The 23,932-nt window shown below is 42.0% G+C and overlaps 1 protein-coding gene across 2 annotated transcripts in view; it reads left to right on the forward strand.

The window, feature by feature from the left end:
• The window catches only part of lpar1 (lysophosphatidic acid receptor 1), a 207,849-nt gene that overhangs the window by 148,147 nt on the left and 35,770 nt on the right, over positions 1–23,932 (forward strand). For both annotated transcript variants that reach the window (XM_061980902.2, XM_061980903.2), the window contains exon 2: positions 15,665–16,421. In XM_061980902.2, coding sequence (XP_061836886.1) covers positions 15,683–16,421 — 739 coding nt within the window. In that variant the 5' untranslated portion in view covers positions 15,665–15,682. The remainder of the gene's footprint in view (positions 1–15,664; positions 16,422–23,932) is intronic.

A 23,932-nucleotide genomic window follows, 5' to 3' on the forward strand; every position in this document is an offset into this window, starting at 1 on the left:
TGGGCTGGACTCTCACTATTATGTTAGATCCACTATGGACTGGACTCTCACACTATTATGTTAGATCCACTATGGACTGGACTCTCACTATTATGTTAGATCCACTATGGACTGGACTCTCACACTATTATGTTAGATCCACTATGGACTGGACTCTCACTATTATGTTAGATCCACTGTGGACTGGACTCTCACAATTATGTTAGATCCACTATGGACTGAACTCTCACACTTTCATGTTAGATCCACTATGGACTGGACTCTCACACTATTATGTTAGATCCACTATGGACTGGACTCTCACACTATTATGTTAGATCCACTATGGACTGGACTCTCACTATTATGTTAGATCCACTATGGACTGGACTCTAACACTTTTATGTTAGATCCACTACGGACTGGACTCTCACTATTATGTTAGATCCACTATGGACTGGACTCTCGCTATTATGTTGGATCCACTATGGACTGGACTCTCACTATTATGTTAGATTCACTATGGACTGGACTCTCACACTATTATGTTAGATCCACTATGGACTGGACTCTCACTATTATGTCACCCAAGGAACTAAAACATACCTGTGTAGTGAGTTTATATTATTCACCCAAGGAACTAAAACATACCGGTGTAGTGAGTTTACATTATTCACCCAAGGAACTAAAACATACCGGTTTAGTGAGTTTACATTATTCACCCAAGGAAATAAAACATACCGGTGTAGTGAGTATACATTATTCACCCAAGGAACTAAAACATACCGGTGTAGTGAGTTTACATTATTCACCCAAGGAACTAAAACATACCTATGTAGTGAGTTTACATTATTCACCCAAGGAACTAAAACATACCGGTGTAGTGAGTTTACATTAATCACCCAAGGAACTAAAACATACCGGTGTAGTGAGTTTACATTATTCACCCAAGGAACTAAAACATACCGGTGTAGTGAGTTTACATTATTCACCCAAGGAACTAAAACATACCGGTGTAGTGAGTTTGCATTATTCACCCAAGGAACTAAAACATACCGGTGTAGTGAGTTTACATTATTCACCCAAGGAACTAAAACATACCGGTGTAGTGAGTTTACATTATTCACCCAAGGAACTAAAACATAGCGGTGTAGTGAATTTACATTATTCACCCAAGGAACTAAAACATACCGGTGTAGTGAGTTTACATTATTCACCCAAGGAACTAAAACATACCGGTGTAGTGAGTTTACATTATTCACCCAAGGAACTAAAACATACCGGTGTAGTGAGTTTACATTAATCACCCAAGGAACTAAAACATACCAGTGTAGTGAGTTTATATTATTCACCCAAGGAACTAAAACATACCGGTGTAGTGAGTTTACATTATTCACCTAAGGAACTAAAACATACCGGTTTAGTGAATTTACATTATTCACCCAAGGAACTAAAACATACCGGTGTAGTGAGTTTACATTATTCACCCAAGGAACTAAAACATACCGGTGTAGTGAGTTTACATTATTCACCCAAGGAACTAAAACATACCTGTGTAGTGAGTTTACATTATTCACCCAAGGAACTAAAATATACCGGTGTAGTGAGTTTACATTATTCACCCAAGGAACTAAAACATACCTTTGTAGTGAGTTTATATTATTAACCCAAGGAACTAAAACATACCGGTGTAGTGAGTTTACATTATTCACCCAAGGAACTAAAACATACCGGTGTAGTGAGTTTACATTATTCACCCAAGGAACTAAAACATACATGTGTAGTGAGTTTCTATTATTCACCCAAGGAACTAAAACATACCGGTGTAGTGAGTTTACATTATTCATCCAAGGAACTAAATCATACCGGTGTAGTGAGTTTACATTATTCACCCAAGGAACTAAAACATACCGGTGTAGTGAGTTTACATTATTCACCCAAGGAACTAAAACATACCGGTGTAGTGAATTTACATTATTCACCCAAGGAACTAAAACATACCGGTGTAGTGAGTTTACATTATTCACCCAAGGAACTAAAACATACCGGTGTAGTGAGTTTACATTATTCACCCAAGGAACTAAAACATACCGGTGTAGTGAGTTTACATTAATCACCCAAGGAACTAAAACATACCGGTGTAGTGAGTTTATATTATTCACCCAAGGAACTAAAACATACCGGTGTAGTGAGTTTACATTATTCACCTAAGGAACTAAAACATACCGGTTTAGTGAATTTACATTATTCACCCAAGGAACTAAAACATACCGGTGTAGTGAGTTTACATTATTCACCCAAGGAACTAAAACATACCGGTGTAGTGAGTTTACATTATTCACCCAAGGAACTAAAACATACCTATGTAGTGAGTTTACATTATTCACCCAAGGAACTAAAACATACCGGTGTAGTGAGTTTACATTAATCACCCAAGGAACTAAAACATACCGGTGTAGTGAGTTTACATTATTCACCCAAGGAACTAAAACATACCGGTGTAGTGAGTTTACATTATTCACCCAAGGAACTAAAACATACCGGTGTAGTGAGTTTACATTATTCACCCAAGGAACTAAAACATACCGGTGTAGTGAGTTTACATTATTCACCCAAGGAACTAAAACATACCGGTGTAGTGAGTTTACATTACTCACCCAAGGAACTAAAACATACCGGTGTAGTGAATTTACATTAATCACCCAAGGAACTAAAACATACCGGTGTAGTGAGTTTACATTATTCACCCAAGGAACTAAAACATACCGGTGTAGTGAGTTTACATTATTCACCCAAGGAACTAAAACATACCGGTGTAGTGAGTTTACATTAATCACCCAAGGAACTAAAACACACCAGTGTAGTGAGTTTATATTATTCACCCAAGGAACTAAAACATACCGGTGTAGTGAGTTTACATTATTCACCTAAGGAACTAAAACATACCGGTTTAGTGAATTTACATTATTCACCCAAGGAACTAAAACATACCGGTGTAGTGAGTTTACATTATTCACCCAAGGAACTAAAACATACCGGTGTAGTGAGTTTACATTATTCACCCAAGGAACTAAAACATACCTGTGTAGTGAGTTTACATTATTCACCCAAGGAACTAAAACATACCGGTGTAGTGAGTTTACATTATTCACCCAAGGAACTAAAACATACCGGTGTAGTGAGTTTACATTATTCACCCAAGGAACTAAAACATACCGGTGTAGTGAATTTACATTATTCACCCAAGGAACTAAAACATACCGGTGTAGTGGGTTTACATTATTCACCCAAGGAACTAAAACATACCGGTATAGTGAGTTTATATCATTCACCCAAGGAACTAAAACATACCGGTGTAGTGAGTTTACATTATTCACCCAAGGAACTAAAACATACCGGTGTAGTGAGTTTACATTATTCACCCAAGGAACTAAAACATACCGGTGTAGTGAGTTTACATTATTCACCCAAGGAACTAAAACATACCGGTATAGTGAGTTTACATTATTCACCCAAGGAACTAAAACATACCGGTGTAGTGAGTTTACATTATTCACCCAAGGAACTAAAACATACCTATGTAGTGAGTTTACATTATTCACCCAAGGAACTAAAACATACCGGTGTAGTGAGTTTACATTAATCACCCAAGGAACTAAAACATACCGGTGTAGTGAGTTTACATTATTCACCCAAGGAACTAAAACATACCGGTGTAGTGAGTTTACATTATTCACCCAAGGAACTAAAACATACCGGTGTAGTGAGTTTACATTATTCACCCAAGGAACTAAAACATACCGGTGTAGTGAGTTTACATTATTCACCCAAGGAACTAAAACATACCGGTGTAGTGAGTTTACATTATTCACCCAAGGAACTAAAACATACCGGTGTAGTGAATTTACATTAATCACCCAAGGAACTAAAACATACCGGTGTAGTGAGTTTACATTATTCACCCAAGGAACTAAAACATACCGGTGTAGTGAGTTTACATTATTCACCCAAGGAACTAAAACATACCGGTGTAGTGAGTTTACATTAATCACCCAAGGAACTAAAACACACCAGTGTAGTGAGTTTATATTATTCACCCAAGGAACTAAAACATACCGGTGTAGTGAGTTTACATTATTCACCTAAGGAACTAAAACATACCGGTTTAGTGAATTTACATTATTCACCCAAGGAACTAAAACATACCGGTGTAGTGAGTTTACATTATTCACCCAAGGAACTAAAACATACCGGTGTAGTGAGTTTACATTATTCACCCAAGGAACTAAAACATACCTGTGTAGTGAGTTTACATTATTCACCCAAGGAACTAAAACATACCGGTGTAGTGAGTTTACATTATTCACCCAAGGAACTAAAACATACCGGTGTAGTGAGTTTACATTATTCACCCAAGGAACTAAAACATACCGGTGTAGTGAGTTTACATTATTCACCCAAGGAACTAAAACATACCGGTGTAGTGAATTTACATTATTCACCCAAGGAACTAAAACATACCGGTGTAGTGGGTTTACATTATTCACCCAAGGAACTAAAACATACCGGTATAGTGAGTTTATATCATTCACCCAAGGAACTAAAACATACCGGTGTAGTGAGTTTACATTATTCACCCAAGGAACTAAAACATACCGGTGTAGTGAGTTTACATTATTCACCCAAGGAACTAAAACATACCGGTGTAGTGAGTTTACATTATTCACCCAAGGAACTAAAACATACCGGTATAGTGAGTTTACATTATTCACCCAAGGAACTAAAACATACCGGTGTAGTGAGTTTACATTATTCACCCAAGGAACTAAAACATACCGGTGTAGTGAGTTTACATTATTCACCCAAGGAACTAAAACATACCGGTGTAGTGAGTTTACATTATTCACCCAAGGAACTAAAACATACCGGTGTAGTGAGTTTATATTATTCACCCAAGGAACTAAAACATACCGGTGTAGTGAGTTTACATTATTCACCCAAGGAACTAAAACATACCGGTGTAGTGAGTTTACATTATTCACCCAAGGAACTAAAACATACCGGTGTAGTGAGTTTATATTATTCACCCAAGGAACTAAAACATACCGGTGTAGTGAGTTTACATTATTCACCCAAGGAACTAAAACATACCGGTGTAGTGAGTTTACATTATTCACCCAAGGAATTAAAACATACCGGTGTAGTGAGTTCATAGTATTCACCCAAGGAACTAAAACATACCGGTGTAGTGAGTTTACATTATTCACCCAAGGAACTAAAACATACCGGTGTAGTGAGTTTACATTAATCACCCAAGGAACTAAAACATACCGGTGTAGTGAGTTTACATTATTCACCCAAGGAACTAAAACATACCGGTGTAGTGAGTTTACATTATTCACCCAAGGAACTAAAACATACCGGTGTAGTGAGTTTACATTATTCACCCAAGGAACTAAAACATACCGGTGTAGTGAGTTTACATTATTCACCCAAGGAACTAAAACATACCGGTATAGTGAGTTTACATTATTCACCCAAGGAACTAAAACATACCGGTGTAGTGAGTTTACATTATTCACCCAAGGAACTAAAACATACCGGTGTAGTGAGTTTACATTATTCACCCAAGGAACTAAAACATACCGGTGTAGTGAGTTTACATTATTCACCCAAGGAACTAGAACATACCGGTGTAGTGAGTTTACATTATTCACCCAAGGAACTAAAACATACCGGTGTATTGAGTTTACATTATTCACCCAAGGAACTAAAACATACCGGTGTAGTGAGTTTACATTATTCACCCAAGGAACTAAAACATACCGGTGTAGTGAGTTTACATTATTCACCCAAGGAACTAAGACATACCGGTGTAGTGAGTTTACATTATTCACCCAAGGAACTAAAACATACCGGTGTAGTGAGTTTACATTATTCACCCAAGGAACTAAAACATACCGGTGTAGTGAGTTTACATTATTCACCCAAGGAACTAAAACATACCGGTGTAGTGAGTTTACATTATTCACGCAAGGTACTAAAACATACCGGTGTAGTGAGTTTACATTATTCACCCAAGGAACTAAAACATACCGGTGTAGTGAGTTTACATTATTCACCCAAGGAACTAAAACATACCGGTGTAGTGAGTTTACATTATTCACCCAAGGAACTAAAACATACCGGTGTAGTGAGTTTACATTATTCACCTAAGGAACTAAAACATGCCGGTTTAGTGAATTTACATTATTCACCCAAGGAACTAAAACATACCGGTGTAGTGAGTTTACATTATTCACCTAAGGAACTAAAACATACCGGTGTAGTGAGTTTACATTATTCACCCAAGGAACTAAAACATACCGGTGTAGTGAGTTTACATTATTCACCCAAGGAACTAAAACATACCGGTGTAGTGAGTTTACATTATTCACCCAAGGAACTAAAACATACCGGTGTAGTGAGTTTACATTATTCACCCAAGGAACTAAAACATACCGGTGTAGTGAGTTCATTGTATACACCCAAGGAACTAAAACATACCGGTGTAGTGAGTTTACATTATTCACCCAAGGAACTAAAACATACCGGTGTACTTGGTTTACATTATTCACCTAAGGAACTAAAACATACCGGTTTAGTGAATTTACATTATTCACCCAAGGAACTAAAACATACCGGTGTAGCGAGTTTACATTATTCACCCAAGGAACTAAAACATACCGGTGTAGTGAGTTTACATTATTCACCCAAGGAACTAAAACATACCGGTGTAGTGAGTTTACATTATTCACCCAAGGAACTAAAACATACCGGTGTAGTGAGTTTACATTATTCACCCAAGGAACTAAAACATACCGGTGTAGTGAGTTTACATTATTCACCCAAGGAACTAAAACATACCGGTGTAGTGAGTTTACATTATTCACCCAAGGAACTAAAACATACCGGTGTAGTGAGTTTACATTATTCACCCAAGGAACTAAAACATACCGGTGTAGTGAGTTTACATTATTCACCCAAGGAACTAAAACATACCGTTGTAGTGAGTTTACATTATTCACCCAAGGAACTAAAACATACCGGTGTAGTGAGTTTACATTATTCACCCAAGGAACTAAAACATACCGGTGTAGTGAGTTTACATTATTCACCCAAGGAACTAAAACATACCGGTGTAGTGAGTTTACATTATTCACCCAAGTAACTAAAACATACCGGTGTAGTGAGTTTACATTATTCACCCAAGGAACTAAAACATACCGTTGTAGTGAGTTTACATTATTCACCCAAGGAACTAAAACATACCGGTGTAGTGAGTTTACATTATTCACCCAAGGAACTAAAACATACCGGTGTAGTGAGTTTACCATCTTCCTTGCATTGTGTGTTTGTTGTTGGTCATTTAGCCACCCATTGTCTCAATAAGACACAAACCTCAAAAGTCCCATTTCCTGGCCATGTGAGCGAGACTAAGTGGTATTTGTGTGGGTTTGGGCTTATTACATCAACATGCTCTCACAAAATGCAACTTGAATTGTTTGTTTGTGTTTGTGGGTTCTCTGTGTGGGTTCACTCAAAGTGTCCTGTTACTGCTGCTTAGTTGCCTCTAATCTTTTTTTACTTATTTTGAAAAAAACAAAACAAAAAAGGAACACTCATTAAAGCGGACCAGATGGCTTCAGAGTCGTATTCACACAGCTTGTGTTTACAAACAGACACTTGAGGTGAACTGACTTAGTAGACAATGTGGGTTCTGTCTTGCAGGATCTTAAAGCTTGTACACATACTAAGCTGCTGGTACACTCTTATGTTCATTAGTCACACACATCTTATGTTCATTAGTCACACACATATCCCACATTGCTCTTTTTTATATGCAATTTACCAACTGTGCTTTCATTTTTGAACTCACGATGCATGCATCCAAACAATAAACAATGGGTGTAAAACACAGAATGTGGACATGCATTGAGCAATTATTAGTATTGAGGAAAGAAACATGATTATTGTCAATTTCCCACTATTAAAAACAGTGTAAACAAAACAAACGCCATGGGTGGATCTACACCTGACATCCACTGTAATGGATGTCAGGTGTAGCAAACAGCATCCTCAGGGACTCATCCCACCCAGGTCACCACTGGCTTGAACTCTTGCCCTCAGGGAGGCGCTATAAGACATCAAAGCAAGGACAAATAGATAATAGAAAAACAGTTTCTATCCTCGAGCTGTTATTGCCATAAACTCTGCACGTACCTGAACACTCACCACTTTATTAACTTGCTTACCTTTGATAGAGATCTACTGTGCAATATGTTTTTGATATTTCATTATGTTTTTAAATTTTAAATTGTTTTATTATTGCTTATTGTCTTAATACTATTTTATGTAGGTTGTTTTAAAAGCACTGAGCTGGATTGCTGTCCAATTTCGTTGTTTCCATACAATGACAATAAAGGTATTGTCATGACTCGGTCCTGGGTGTTTGCTTTTCCGGGATGCAACGGAAAGTTGGCTCGGGCGAGACGGGAATGTAAGTACATTTTTATTCAAACACTATAACTACAAAAAAAAGGAAGTAAACAAAAGGCGCGCACAATGGTGGGGAACAAACTATGAAACCAAAAAGACTATAAACATGGAACAAAAACTTACTTTGGCATGGGACATGAAGCAGGATCTAAGAGGATGAAGAGTGTGTAGAGCATAATTGTGGGATGTTGTCAGAACGACAAACTGAAAACAATGAACTTAAATACTATAGACATGATTAGTGAAAGCAGGTGCGTGACTCAAAACGTGAAACTGGTGCGTGACGTGACAGGTGAAAACTAATGGTTGCTATGGTGACAAAACAAAAGTGCACAAAAAGTCCAAAAACAAAACCGAACATGACTGAAACAAAAACATGATCACACAGACATGACAGGTATTCTGATTCCGATACCAAGTACAGGAGCGTATCTAGTCAATACTACTATGATTACATCGATATTTTTTATCGTCACAAAATCTTTTTTCCTTTTAAAAAAAAAAAATCGTATTATGTTTATAAAGTCAGTAAATACGTCCCTGGACACATGAGGACTTTGAATATGACCAATGTATGATCCTGTAACTACTTGGTATCACATCCATACCTAAATGTGTGGTATCATCCAAAACTAATGTAAAGTATCAAAGAAGAGAAGAAAAAGTGATTATTACATTTTAACAGAAGTGTAGATAGAACATGTTGAAACGGAAAATAAGCAGATATTAACAGTAAATAAACAAATAATAGTTTTTACTCTGCAGCATCGCGTGGACATCGGGGGCGGTACCTCTGGATTGGCAGACCGGGGTGGTGGTTCCTCTCTTTAAGAAGGGGAACCGGAGGGTGTGTTCTAACTATCGTGGGATCACACTCCTCAGCCTTCCCGGTAAGGTCTATTTAGGTGTACTGGAGAGGAGGCTACGCCGGATAGTCGAACCTCGGATTCAGGAGGAACAGTGTGGTTTTGGTCCTGGTCGTGGAACTGTGGACCAGCTTTATACTCTCGGCAGGGTCCTTGAGGGTGCATGGGAGTTTGCCCAACCAGTCTACATGTGTTTTGTGGACTTGGAGAAGGCATTTGACCGTGTCCCTCGGGAAGTCCTGTGGGGAGTGCTCAGAGAGTATGGGGTATCGGACTGTCTGATTGTGGCAGTCCGCTCCCTGTATGCTCAGTGCCAGAGCTTGGTCCGCATTGCCGGCAGTAAGTCGGACACGTTTCCAGTGAGGGTTGGACTCCGCCAAGGCTGCCCTTTGTCACCCATTCTGTTCATAACTTTTATGGACAGAATTTCTAGGCACAGTCAAGGCGTTGAGGGGATCTGGTTTGGTGGCTGCAGGATTAGGTCTCTGCTTTTTGCAGATGATGTGGTCCTGATGGCTTCATCTGGCCAGGACCTTCAGCTCTCACTGGATCGGTTCGCAGCCGAGTGTGAAGCGACTGGGATGAGAATCAGCACCTCCAAATCCGAGTCCATGGTTCTCGCCCGGAAAAGGGTGGAGTGCCATCTCCGGGTTGGGGAGGAGATCTTGCCCCAAGTGGAGGAGTTCAAGTACCTCGGAGTCTTGTTCACGAGTGAGGGAAGAGTGAATCGTGAGATCGACAGGCGGATCGGTGCGGCGTCTTCAGTAATGCGGACGCTGTATCGGTCCGTTGTGGTGAAGAAGGAGCTGAGCCGGAAGGCAAAGCTCTCAATTTACCGGTCGATCTACGTTCCCATCCTCACCTATGGTCATGAGCTTTGGGTTATGACTGAAAGGACAAGATCACGGGTACAAGCGGCCGAAATGAGTTTCCTCCGCCGGGTGGCGGGTCTCTCCCTTAGAGATAGGGTGAGAAGCTCTGCCATCCGGGAGGAGCTCAAAGTAAAGCCGCTGCTCCTCCACATCGAGAGGAGCCAGATGAGGTGGTTCGGGCATCTGGTCAGGATGCCACCCGAACGCCTCCCGAGGGAGGAGTTTAGGGCACGTCCGACCGGTAGGAGGCCGCGGGGAAGACCCAGGACACGTTGGGAAGACTATGTCTCCCGGCTGGCCTGGGAACGCCTCGGGGTTCCACAGGAAGAGCTGGACGAAGTGGCTGGGGAGAGGGAAGTCTGGGCTTCCCTGCTTAGGCTGCTGCCCCCGCGACCCGACCTCGGATAAGCGGAAGAAGATGGATGGATGGATGGATGGATAGTTTTTACAGTTTGTCCTTTATAATGTGTACAAAATAATAGGTGTATAAATGACACAATATGTTACTGCATACGACTAATTAGGAGTCTTTGTTTGTTTACTTACTACTAAAAGACAAGTTGTCTAGTATGTTCACTATTTTATTTAAGCACTAAATTATAATAATAAACATATGTTTCATGTACCCTCAGATTTTTTTTTCAAATAAAGTCCCCTTTATTTAAAAAAGTATCGAAAGGTATGGAAATACATTTTGGTACCGGGACAACCCTCCAACAGATGACTGTCACTGATATCTTCAGTACTTTCAGTAAAAGTTCAGTAATGGCAGACAAGGTTCCACTGGACTGTTCTCTAATCTGATTGACATTTTCTAACTACAAGGTCACATTTTTTAAGCTTTATTTTGGACAGGACCTTTATTTAGTTAAGAACAAAGACCACGATGTCTTCAGTTCTCCGCCTGCAGCTTTTGTACCGTCTGTACCTGCTCCAACCGGCTCCATTACCCCACTGCGGAAACATTCCAATACTGATCAAATTTTGGAAAAAAAATGCCGAGGGTAAACATGCACTTTCTGCATATTTTTGTGATGACATGGACACAAACTGCAGCAGTAACATTTGCAGTCAGCTGGTGCCATGTTTGAAGAGGAATATGTCACTAATGACACTGAGTTTGTTAAGTACCGTATTTTCCGCACTATAAGGCGCACCTAAAAACCACACATTTTCTCAAAAGCTGACAGTGCGCCTTATAACCCGGTGCGCTTTATATATGGATAAATATTAAGATTCATTTTCATAAAGTTTCGGTCTCGTAACTACGGTAAACAGCCGCCATCTTTTTTCCCGGTAGAACAGGAAGCGCTTCTTCTTCTACGCAAGCAACCGCCAAGGTAAGCACCCGCCCCCATAGAACAGGAAGCGCTTCTTCTTCTACTGTAAGCAACCACCCGCCCGCGTAGAAGAAGAAAAAGCGCGCGGATATCACCGTACGTTTCATTTCCTTTGTGTGTTTACATCTGTAAAGACCACAAAATGGCTCCTACTAAGCGACAGGGATCCGGTTCATGAAAAGACGCAATCTCTCCATCCGCACACGGATTACTATTTCACAGCAACTAATATTCCTGTGAACCGCACTGTGGATACAACGGGAGCACGTACGGTGAATATTCGCACCACAGGGAATGAGAAGTCATCCTTCACTGTGGTTCTAGCTTGCCATGCTAATGGCCAGAAACTTCCACCCATGGTGATATTCAAAAGGAAGACCTTGCCAAAAGAGACCTTTCCAGCCGGCGTCATCATAAAAGCTAACTCGAAGGGATGGATGGATGAAGAAAAGATGAGCGAGTGGTTAAGGTAAGTTTACGCGAAGAGGCCGGGTGGCTTTTTTCACGCAGCTCCGTCCATGTTGATATACGACTCCATGCGCGCCCACATCACGCTGGTTTTTAATATATTATTAAAGTTTGACTGACCTATTTGACTGTTTTTTTGACATTCCTTTAGCGCAGTTAGATGCGGCTTACAACACGGGGCGGCTTATAGGTGGACAAAGTTTTGAAATATGCCGTTCATTGAAGGCGCGGCTTATAACCCAGGGCGCCTTATGGTGCGGAAAATACGGTATGCTGCATGTCACTGAATCAAAATGATCTACTTTTAAGCCAACACCTATCATATGTTGTCAATAGTGGTTTGAGAGAACATGTTTAATAAACACATGTATATGTTTGTCACCTTTCTTTCAGGGCTTGGTAAAAGGATAGGACTCAGATGCAGAGTAGGGAACTTAGACAGGCTTTTATTTTGACAGCTTCCTTTTCACCTCCAAAGTCAAGGATTACAATATCTATTTTATCCAAAAACTAACCGGCAAAAAAGGTTCCAAAAAAATAGGAACAACCAAAATTCGCTCCGAACGAAGGAAAACACAAAAGCAAAGACGAACTATAATTAATATATGCTATAAAATGTATAAACAAAAAAACGCTCCAACAGGAGGAAGAAACAACAACTATGAAAAATTCTATACTATCTAATCTAATAAAGTACCATATTTTCCGCACCATAAGCCGCCCTGGGTTATAAGCCGCGCCTTCAATGAACGGCATATTTCAAAACTTTGTCCACCTATAAGCCGCCCCGTGTTATAAGCCGCATCTAACTGCGCTAAAGGAATGTCAAAAAAACAGTCAGATAGGTCAGTCAAACTTTAATAATATATTAAAAACCAGCGTGATGTGGGCGCGCATGGAGTCGTATATCAACATGGACGGAGCTGCGTGAAAAAAGCCACCCGGCCTCTTCGCGTAAACATACCTTAACCACTCGCTCATCTTTTCTTCATCCATCCCTTCGAGTTAGCTTTTATGATGACACCGGCTGGAAAGGTCTCTTTTGGCAAGGTCTTCCTTTTGAATATCACCATGGGTGGAAGTTTCTGGCCATTAGCATGGCAAGCTAGAACCACAGTGAAGGATGACTTCTCATTCCCTGTGGTGCGAATATTCACCGTACGTGCTCCCGTTGTATCCACAGTGCGGTTCACAGGAATATCAAAAGTCAGTGGAACCTCGTCCATGTTGATAATGTTCTCTGGCCGGATCTTTTTTTCAGCTATCTTGTTTTTACAATATGCACGGAAAGTAGCCAGCTTTTCTTGAAAGTCTTTAGGCAGTTGCTGTGAAATAGTAGTCCGTGTGCGGATGGAGAGATTGCGTCTTTTCATGAACCGGATCCCTGTCGCTTAGTAGGAGCCATTTTGTGGTCTTTACAGATGTAAACACACAAAGGAAATGAAACGTAATATTCGCGCACTTCTTCTTCTTCTACGCGGGCGGGTGGTTGCTTACAGTAGAAGAAGAAGCACTTCCTGTTCTATGGGGGCGGGTGCTTACCTTGGCGGTTGCTTGCGTAGAAGAAGAAGCACTTCCTCTTCTACGGGGAAAAAAGATGGCGGCTGTTTACCGTAGTTGCGAGACCGAAACTTTATGAAAATGAATCTTAATATTAATCCATATATAAAGCGCACCGGGTTATAAGGCGCACTGTCAGCTTTTGAGAAAATTTGTGGTTTTTAGGTGCGCCTTATAGTGCGGAAAATACGGTATGCTATAAAATGTATAAACAAAAAACGCTCCAACAGGAGGAAGAAACAACAACTATGAAAAATGCTACACTATCTAATCTAATAAAGTATTAACAAAAATTGTCACTCAAAAATGTGAGGAAAGAATGAAAAATAACTGAAACTTACCACTTCGGCTGAATAAACTAAATAACAAAAAATCACTCTGCTCAGGAGGAAAAAAGGAAAACTCAAAATAGCAACGAAGGGATTCAGAATCAAAGAACATAAGCACAAGACGAGGCAAGGCAAGACAAGGCATGGACATGGGCATGGATGCTAGAGAGCACGAATAAACGAAACAATCTGGCACAGAACAAAGGAAGGAGTGGGCTTATAAGACACATGAGGGTAATAGGGAACAGGTGGAAACAATTAGGGAATCGGGATGACGTCAGACTGATGACACAAAAGGAAGGGCAAGTGACCTGAAACGAGAGGAGAGTTACTTTTCAAACTAAAACATGCACATCACAAGACAGAAAAAACCAAGACAAGACATCCCTCACCGCGGTGTGACACTTTCGAAGTGAAACTTTGTAGAGATCTAATAATAAAATCTTGGGTATTCATAGCCGTCAATCATTGTGTACAAAGATATCTTCAACAAAATTATATAAAAAGAGTTGCTCTGATTTAGGGTTGTACGGTATACCGGTATTAGTATAGTACCGTGATACTAATGAATCATATTCAGTACTATACCGCCTCTGAAAAGTACCAGTCCGCCGCGCCCCAGCACCCCCGTCGTCGTCCCGTCATGGCATTGCTGGTTTTACGAGCAGAGGAGCATGTTCGGCAGCGCACACACACAGAGTACTTACAAGCAGACACAGTGTGTAGACAGAAAAAAAACTAAAGCGAAGGGGGGGGGCTCAGCTCAGATTAAAGGCCAGCGAGAAGAGATAGGTCTTAAGAAGGGTTTTGAAGACCCCAGGCTCTGAGCTGACCTAATGTGGAGGGGAAGGCTGTTCCAGAGCCTAAGGGTGGCAACGGAGAAGGCTCTGTCCCCTCTGCTCTTTAGCCTGGATCTGGGGACCGCCAGCAGCAGTTGGTCATCTGATCTTAGGGCTCAGACGAGGTATGATGGTGCAGAAGCTCGGTCAGGTATTGTGGGGAATGAAATGAAAACCACATGTTGGGTTCATTTTCAGCCGAGTATCCTTGACCATGGTGATGCCTTGAGTTCTGGGTCGGGTCCTCCTCAGGGACCCCCAGGCTCTGGGCTGACCTAATGGTTAGGGGAAGGCTGTTCCAGAGCCTAGGGGCGTTAATGGAGAAGGCTCTGTCCCCTCTGGTCTTTAGCCTGGATCTGGGGACCGCCAGCAGCAGTTGGTCAGCTGAATTTAGGGCTCAAGACGAGGTATGATGGTGCAGAAGCTCGGTCAGGTATTGTGGGGAATGAAATGAGAACCACATGTTAGGTTAATTTTCAGCCGAGTATCCTTGACCATGGTGATGCCATGAGTTCTGGGTCGGGTCCTCCTCAGGGACCCCCAGGCTCTGGGCTGACCTAATGGGGAGGGGAAGGCTGTTCCAGAGCCTATGAGCGTTAATGGAGAAGGCTCTGTCCCCTCTGGTCTTTAGCCTGGATCTGGGGACCGCCAGCAGCAGTTGGTCAGCTGACCTTAGGGCTCGAGACGAGGTATGATGGTGCAGAAGCTCGGTCAGGTATTGTGGGGAATGAAATGAAAACCACATGTTAGGTTCATTTTCAGCCCAGTTTCCTTGACTGCCTCGAGTTCTGGGTCGGGTCCTCCTCAGGGATATGTTTGAAGAAGAGAACACATTTTAAATATGACTCTTGTTTCTTTTTTTCTACATTTCAGAAAAGCAAGACCACCAACATGGGAGAGGAACAGTGCTACTACAATGAAACCATCGCTTTCTTCTACAACCGCAGTGGCAAATACTTGGCTACGGACTGGAACACCGTGAGCCGCCTGGTGATGGGTCTTGGCATCACGGTCTGCATCTTCATCATGCTCGCCAACCTCCTGGTGATGATTGCCATCTACGTCAACCGGAGATTTCACTTCCCCATCTACTACCTGATGGCTAACCTGGCAGCTGCTGACTTCTTTGCTGGACTGGCCTACTTCTACCTGATGTTCAACACGGGACCAAACACTCGACGTCTGACCGTTTCCACGTGGCTGCTGCGCCAAGGCTTGATCGACACAAGCCTGACGGCGTCCGTGGCCAACCTCCTCGCCATCGCCATCGAACGTCACATCACGGTGTTCCGCATGCAGCTCCACACGCGCATGAGCAACCGCCGCGTGGTGGTGGTGATCGTCATCATCTGGACCATGTCTATTGTCATGGGGGCCATCCCGAGCGTGGGCTGGAACTGTATCTGCAGTCTTAGATCATGCTCCAACATGGCCCCACTTTATAGCAACTCCTACCTAGTCTTCTGGGCGGTCTTTAACCTGGTGACGTTTGTTGTCATGGTGACGCTCTACGCCCACATCTTTGTCTATGTGCGCCAAAGGACCATGCGGATGTCACGTCACAGCTCCGGACCGCGGCGGAACCGGGACACGATGATGTCGCTGCTGAAAACCGTGGCGATTGTGTTGGGTAAGCATGTTCTTCTTCTTTCTGTCTGTCGGACCAGTTTGGTTTGCTGTCCAACTTACATGCCTCAATTGAAGCATTTTGGGAGAACCGCAAAGGGAGTCGTGCTTGTGTAGTACCGCTTTGTCTCAATGTGATCCATGATCTTGCCATTGCAGAAGATTAGATGTTCCTTGGATTTTCTTTCTTAGCAACAATTATGGCAGAACTCTCATTCCTCCCACAGTACAAAACCAGCAACATAGTATCTGCAGACTCTAAATGTCAGGAGGAATAGGCTCCAGCTCACCTGTGAGTCTGAACAGGACCAGTAGTGAAACACTCAAACTTCATGCTTTACTGCCGGACTTTATCAGAATCAGAATCAGAAATACTTTAATAATCCCAGTGGGGAAATTGAGATTTTCACCACAATCCCATTCAAGAGCAGGGGGACAGAACAGGATCGCTGACGGGTCTGCCAACTTCCGGCGCCCCTTACAAAAAAGGTGAGACACAGGTTGTCAGGTTCAAACACTGATGACATCTATTAAACAAGATAAGAAGCAAATAATTAAACAGAGACAGAATTAAATTTGGCTGAATTTGAGGAGAGACGCATGGACACTGTACCTTTGTACCAAAAGATTGCACGACTTCTTCTTTTAGGGACGGCGTGGCGCAGTGGGAGAGTGGCCGTGCGCAACCCGAGGGTTTCTGGTTCAATCCCCACCTAGTACCAACCTCGTCATGTCCGTTGTGTCCTGAGCAAGACACTTCACCCTTGCTCCTGATGGCTGCTGGTTAGCGCCTTGCATGGCAGCTCCCGCCATCAGTGTGTGAATGTGTGTGTGAATGGGTAAATGTGGAAGTAGTGTCAAAGCGCTTTGAGTACCTTGAAGGTAGAAAAGCGCTATACAAGTACAACCCATTTATCATTTATTTATTTATTTTATTTGGACCGTCCTTGACCACATAGCCACAGCTGTTTCTAAGGGACGAGGGTCGTAAAGAGTTCACAGCAAAGGTTGGTTCAAAAAAGAGGTTGTAAAAGAGTTCAAAAAGAGGTTCGTAAAAGAGTTCAAAAAGAGGTTCGTTAAACGGCTGAAAAAAAGAGGTCGTCTGGAAATTGGGCAGATCCTGCCTTCTCTCCGATTTGTAGTCCTTGGGTTAAAACAATATATTTCTGTTGATTACAATACATGAAAGAAACAGAAACACCTTCATGTTGCTTCCCTCCTTACACAGTGGAGTTTTACAAGCCTTCTTCTTGGTAGGTTTCAAAGACAGCTTTTGGTTTTCTCACCGGGAACTCATTTCAACACAAAGTTTTTGTGATAACTTAGATAAAATTATTCTAACACAGGTAAACAAGAAACAAATATTCAGTTTAAGCCTGGTCCCTTGGAGAGGGGGTCCAGACTGAGGCCTAGGGTGGGAAAAACTCATAGCCATAGCACACATAAGCATGTGAGTAAGAGGGAAACAACAAACATCAAAGAACACAAAGGACATTAAAAGAGCAGAGCCGATGCAACCAGCCACTTCTACATGCAGCTACAAAAGTAAAAACAAAACATATACACTGTAGTTGCCTCCACACCATTGATCTGCTGGGGTGGGGGGGAGCATGGCCAGAGACAGGAGTAGACCCAACAAAGCAACCAAGAGAATTGACTCCATCCTCGGCCGCCCACTAACTCTCGGCCAGTGTCCAGTCCGCATGGATGAGCCAGGATGCGTCCAAGTTAAGTTAAAGTACCAATGATTGTCACACACACACTAGGTGTGGTGAAATGTGTCCTCTGCATTTGACCCATCACCCTTGATCACCCCCTGGGAGGTGAGGGGAGCAGTGGGCAGCAGCGGTGCCGCTCCCGGGAATCATTTTTGGTGATTTAACCCCCAATTCCAACCCTTGATGCTGAGTGCCATGCAGGGAGGTAATGGCTCCCATTTTTATAGTCTTTGGTATGACTCGGCCGGGGTTTGAACTCACGACCTACCGAACTCAGGGCGGACACTCTAACCACTAGGCCACTGAGTAGGTTAGAATCAGAATCAGAATCAGAATCAGCTTTATTGTCATTACGCAAGGTAACGAGATTGAGGCCATTCCATACAGTGCGATGTGTGCATGCTAGAAAAACAATGTGCAAATATATAGAAATATAAAAAATGTAGAAGTGCAATGAATATGGCGTGAAATGAATATATACATGAAAAAACAAAACAAAAACAGGGTGGTTGGTGGAATGGGTTATTGCACCGAAGAGAAGGCAGTTATGAGGGACACTGGGGCAGTCCGTTCAGGATGGTTATGGCCCTGGGGAAGAAGCTGTTCTTTAGCCTGTTTGTTTTGGTTTTAATGCATCTGTAGCGCTTCCCAGAGGGCAGCAGGTGGAACAGGTCAGAGCCAGTGTGGGTGCTGTCCTTGATGATGGCACTGGCTCTGTTGAGGCAGCGGGAGGTGTAGATGTCCGTCAGAGAGGGGAGAGGGCGGCCGATGATCTTCTGAGCCGTCTTGACCACTCTTTGCAGCCTCTCCCTGTCTGCTGCAGTGCAGCTGCCGTACCATACCGTAATACAGTAGGTCAGCAGGCTCTCGATGGACGAGCGGTAGAAGGTCAGCAGCAGGTCAGGCTTCAGGTTGTACTTCCCGAGGACTCTAAGGAAGTGTAGCCGCTGCTGAGCCTTCTTGATGATTGATGTGGTGTTGACTGTCCAGGAGAAGTCATTAGAGATGTGGACTCCAAGGTACCTGAAGGTGTGGACCCTCTCTACATGCTCGCCGTTGATGTAGAGGGGGGCAGGGTCGGTGCTGCTCCTCCTGAAGTCGACGATGATCTCTCTGGTCTTGCTGGTGTTGAGAGCGAGGTTGTTCTCCGAAGACCAGGCCGTCAGCTTCAGGACCTCCTCTCTGTAGGCAGCCTCGTCACCCCTGGAGATGAGCCCGACCACTGTGGTATCGTCGGCGAACTTGACGGTAAGGTTGTCACTGTGGAGGAGACCAAGGTGTCCGAAACACGCTCATTCAGCCAAGACATTGTGAAGCTTGTCGGTCCCGGCGCTCAGTACCAGCTCCGCAGCTCCTGTCTCTTCATCCGCATCTCCTCCAGTCTCTCCAAACGGACTCCGGTGTGGCAGAGACCCATCAGCCAAAAGGCTCCCGGGAGGAAGAACCAGAAGTTCACAAAAGAAGCACCGCGGAAGTCACGAAAGCGCCACCCCGAAGGACTACTGAATGTACTGAATGTGACTGACGTCAGTGCATATGATAAAGTCCAGGTCCAAGATCTGACGGAGTAATAGATCATTAACTGGCAAAACTCTGCGCCTGTCTCATCTTCCAGTAGAGCAGGGCGTGAAGTCTGACAGTTTTATGTCCAAACAGTCCGTGGAGATACTGTACATCTCCCACGTTTCAGCATTCCAGAACTCCTCACTTGTGTAATACCGTTTGTCGGCTGACTGTCTGCTCCAGTTTTACATTTTGTAGCATGTGCAAATTGGGAACTGTGGGAAGATTATCTTGTCGGTACTTGGAAGCAGGATGTGTTGGTCCTAGACAAAACATGCTAGCACATTCCATGTGATTTGTCTTCTATGTGTTGCGTTATCTCATCCTGTTGCCACTGTTGTCTTTACCCCACATCCACCCGTGCGATACACACAAGAATGCCTTTTTATGGCCTGTGATAGCAGAATTAGTTGGCGTTTTTTTTTGCATATTAAACTATTATGCAAGGTGGCAGGAACTGTAAATACACTTTTGAGGTCAGAGGTTTGATGACCATTGAAACATGATGTCATCCCCTTCCAACCCTAACCCTAACCCTAACTCTAAGAAAAAATGAGTCAAGCCAGTGTGTTCCCTTTGCTTGTTTGGTTTCAATATAAAATACCCTCAGGAAGTTTATTGTAAACAAAAATTGCATTAGCTATATTTCTACTCAGGGGTTTAGTTCATACTTGCCAACCCTCCCGGATTTTCCGGGAGACTCCCGAAATTCAGCGCCTCTCCCGAAAACCTCCCGGGACAAAACCCCCCCGAAATTCAGGCGGACTCAGGTCCATGCGGACCTGAGTCCGCTAACCCACAATATAAACAGCGTACCTGCCCAATGACGTTATAACTGTAGAATGATCGAGGGCGAGTTCTTGGTTTCTTATGTGGGTTTATTGTTGGGCAGTTTCATTAACGTCCTCCCAGCGCGGTAACAACACACAACAACATCAGTCACGTTTTCGTCGACCGTAAAGCAATTTGTCTGCCGTAAACAGCAATGTTGTGACACTCTTAAACAGGACAATACTGCCATCTAGTGCATTTGATGAAAGCACTTTTGTGCGTCGTGCCACACATCAATGCATCATCAGAGAGGGTGTTCAGCATGGTTCGAAAAATAGTGACAGAGAATAGAACAAGGATGGACAATTCAACCCTTAACTCAACAATGAGTGGATGAGTGTTATGTGTGTGTATATGTGTAAATAAATGAACACTGAAATTCAAGTATTTATTTTATATATATATATATATATATATATATATATATATATATATATATATATATATATATATATATATATGTCTTAATAAGGTTATCCAAAAAATAGTGCTCGATACCGTAGTAGAGCGCAATATATGTATGTGTGGGAAAAAAATCACAAGACTATTTCATCTCTACAGGCCTGTTTCATGAGGGGGGGGGGGTTCCCTCAATCATCAGGATGATTGAGGGAACCCCCCCTCATGAAACAGGCCTGTAGAGATGAAATAGTCTTGTGATTTTTTTCCCACACATACATATATATATATATATATATATATATATATATATATATATATATACATATATATTTATATATATATATATATAATAAAATAAATATATATTTATAGCTAGAATTCACTGAAAGTCAAGTATTTCTTATATATATATATATATATATATATATATATATATATATATATATATATATATATATATATATATGTATATATATATATATATATATATATGTATATATATATAAATATTTTTTATATATATATATATATAATAAAAGAAATATATATTTATAGCTAGAATTCACTGAAAGTCAAGTATTTCTTATATATATATACATATATATTTATTTTATATATGTATATATATATATTTATTTTATATATATATATATATATATATATATATAATAAAAGAAATATATATTTATAGCTAGAATTCACTGAAAGTCAAGTATTTCTTTTATATATATATATATATATATATATATATATATATATATATATATATGAATGAAATACTTGACTTAGTATTTCGTCAAGTATTTCTTATATATATATATATATATATACAGTGTATATAATGAATACTTGACTTAGTATTTCGTCAAGTATTTATTATATATATATACTTGACTTGGTGAATTCTAGCTGTAAATATACTCCTCCCCTCTTAACCACGCCCCCAACCACGCCCCTCAATTCGTGGTATGTTCCCACAAAGTTGGGAGCATGGAACTGTCCAAAATGTTTTGGTATCCTGGAGCATTCAAAGTTCCTTTCACTGGAACTAAGGGGCCAAGCACAACTCCCGAAAAACAACCCCACACCATAATTCCTCCTCCACCAAATTTCACACAATGCAGTCCGAAATGTAGCGTTCTCCTGGCAACCTCCAAACCCAGACTGGTCCATCAGATTGCCAGATGGAAAAGCGGGATTCATCACTCCAGAGAAGGCGTCTCCACTGCTCTAGAGTCCAGTGGTGATGTCCTTTACACCACTGCATCCCACGCTTTGCATTGGACTTGGTGACGTAGGGCTTAGATGCAGCTGCTCGGCCATGGAAACCCACTCCATGAAGGTCTCTGCGTACTGTACGTGGGCTAATTGGAAGTTTCACATGAAGTTTGGAGCTCTGTAGCAACCGACCGTGCAGAAAATCTTTGCACTATGCGCTTCAGCATCCGCTGACCCCTCTCTGTCAGTTTACGTGGCCTACCACTTGGTGGCTGAGTTGCTGTTGTTCCCAAACTCTTCACTTTTCTTTGTAAAAACCGAGAGTTGCCTTTGGAATATTTAGGAGCGAGGAAATTTTATGATTGGATTTGTTGCACAGGTGGGCATCCTATGACAGTTCCACGCTGAAAATCACTGAAAGCGGCCCATTCTTTCACAAATGTTGGTAGAAACAGTCTCCATGCCTAAGTGCTTGATTTGATACAAACCCCGTTTCCATATGAGTTGGGAAATTGTGTTAAATGTAAATATAAACGGAATACAATGATTTGCAAATCATTTTCAACCCATATTCAGTTGAATATGCAACAAAGACAACATATTTGATGTTCAAACTCATAAACTTTATTTTTTGTTGCAAACAATCATTAACTTTAGAATTTGATGCCAGCAACACGTGACAAAGAAGTTGGGAAAGGTGGCAATAAATACTGATAAAGTTGAGGAATGCTCATCAAACACTTATTTGGAACATCCCACAGGTGTGCAGGCTAATTGGGAACAGGTGGGTGCCATGATTGGGTATAAAAACAGCTTCCCAAAAAAGGCTCAGTCTTTCACAAGAAAGGATGGGGCGAGGTACACCCCTTTGTCCACAACTGCGTGAGCAAATAGTCGAACAGTTTAAGAACAACGTTTCTCAAAGTGCAATTGCAAGAAATTTCGGGATTTCAACATCTACGATCCATAATATCATCAAAAGGTTCCGAGAATCTGGAGAAATCACTCCACGTAAGCGGCATGGCCGGAAACCAACATTGAATGACCGTGACCTTCGATCCCTCAGACAGCACTGTATCAAAAACCGACATCAATCTCTAAAGGATATCACCACATGGGCTCAGGAACACTTCAGAAAACCACTGTCACTTAATACAGTTGGTCGCTACATCTGTAAGTGCAAGTTAAAACTCTACTATGCAAACGAAAGCCATTTATCAACAACACCCAGAAACGCCGCCGGCTTCTCTGGGCCCGAGATCATCTAAGATGGACTCATGCAAAGTGGAAAAGTGTTCTGTGGTCTGACGAGTCCACATTTTAAATTGTTTTTGGAAATATTCGACATCGTGTCATCTGGACCAAAGAGGAAGCGAACCATCCAGACTGTTATCGACGCAAAGTTGGGGGTGCATTAGTGCCCAAGGCATGGGTAACTTACACATCTGTGAAGGCACCATTAATGCTGAAAGGTACCTACAGGTTTTGGAACAACATATGCTGCCATCTAAGCGCCGTCTTTTTCATGGACGCCCCTGCTTATTTCAGCAAGACAATGCCAAGCCACATTAAGCACGTGTTACAACAGCGTAGCTTCGTAAAAAAAAGAGTGCGGGTACTTTCCTGGCCCGCCTGCAGTCCAGACCTGTCTCCCATTGAAAATGTGTGGCGCATTATGAAGGGTAAAATACGACAGCGGAGACCCCGGACTGTTGAACGACTGAAGCTCTACATAAAACAAGAATAGGAAAGAATTCCACTTTCAAAGCTTCAACAATTAGTT

Source organism: Nerophis lumbriciformis, linkage group LG20 (assembly GCF_033978685.3).
Source record: "Nerophis lumbriciformis linkage group LG20, RoL_Nlum_v2.1, whole genome shotgun sequence".
In the NCBI taxonomy this organism is placed as follows: domain Eukaryota; kingdom Metazoa; phylum Chordata; class Actinopteri; order Syngnathiformes; family Syngnathidae; genus Nerophis; species Nerophis lumbriciformis.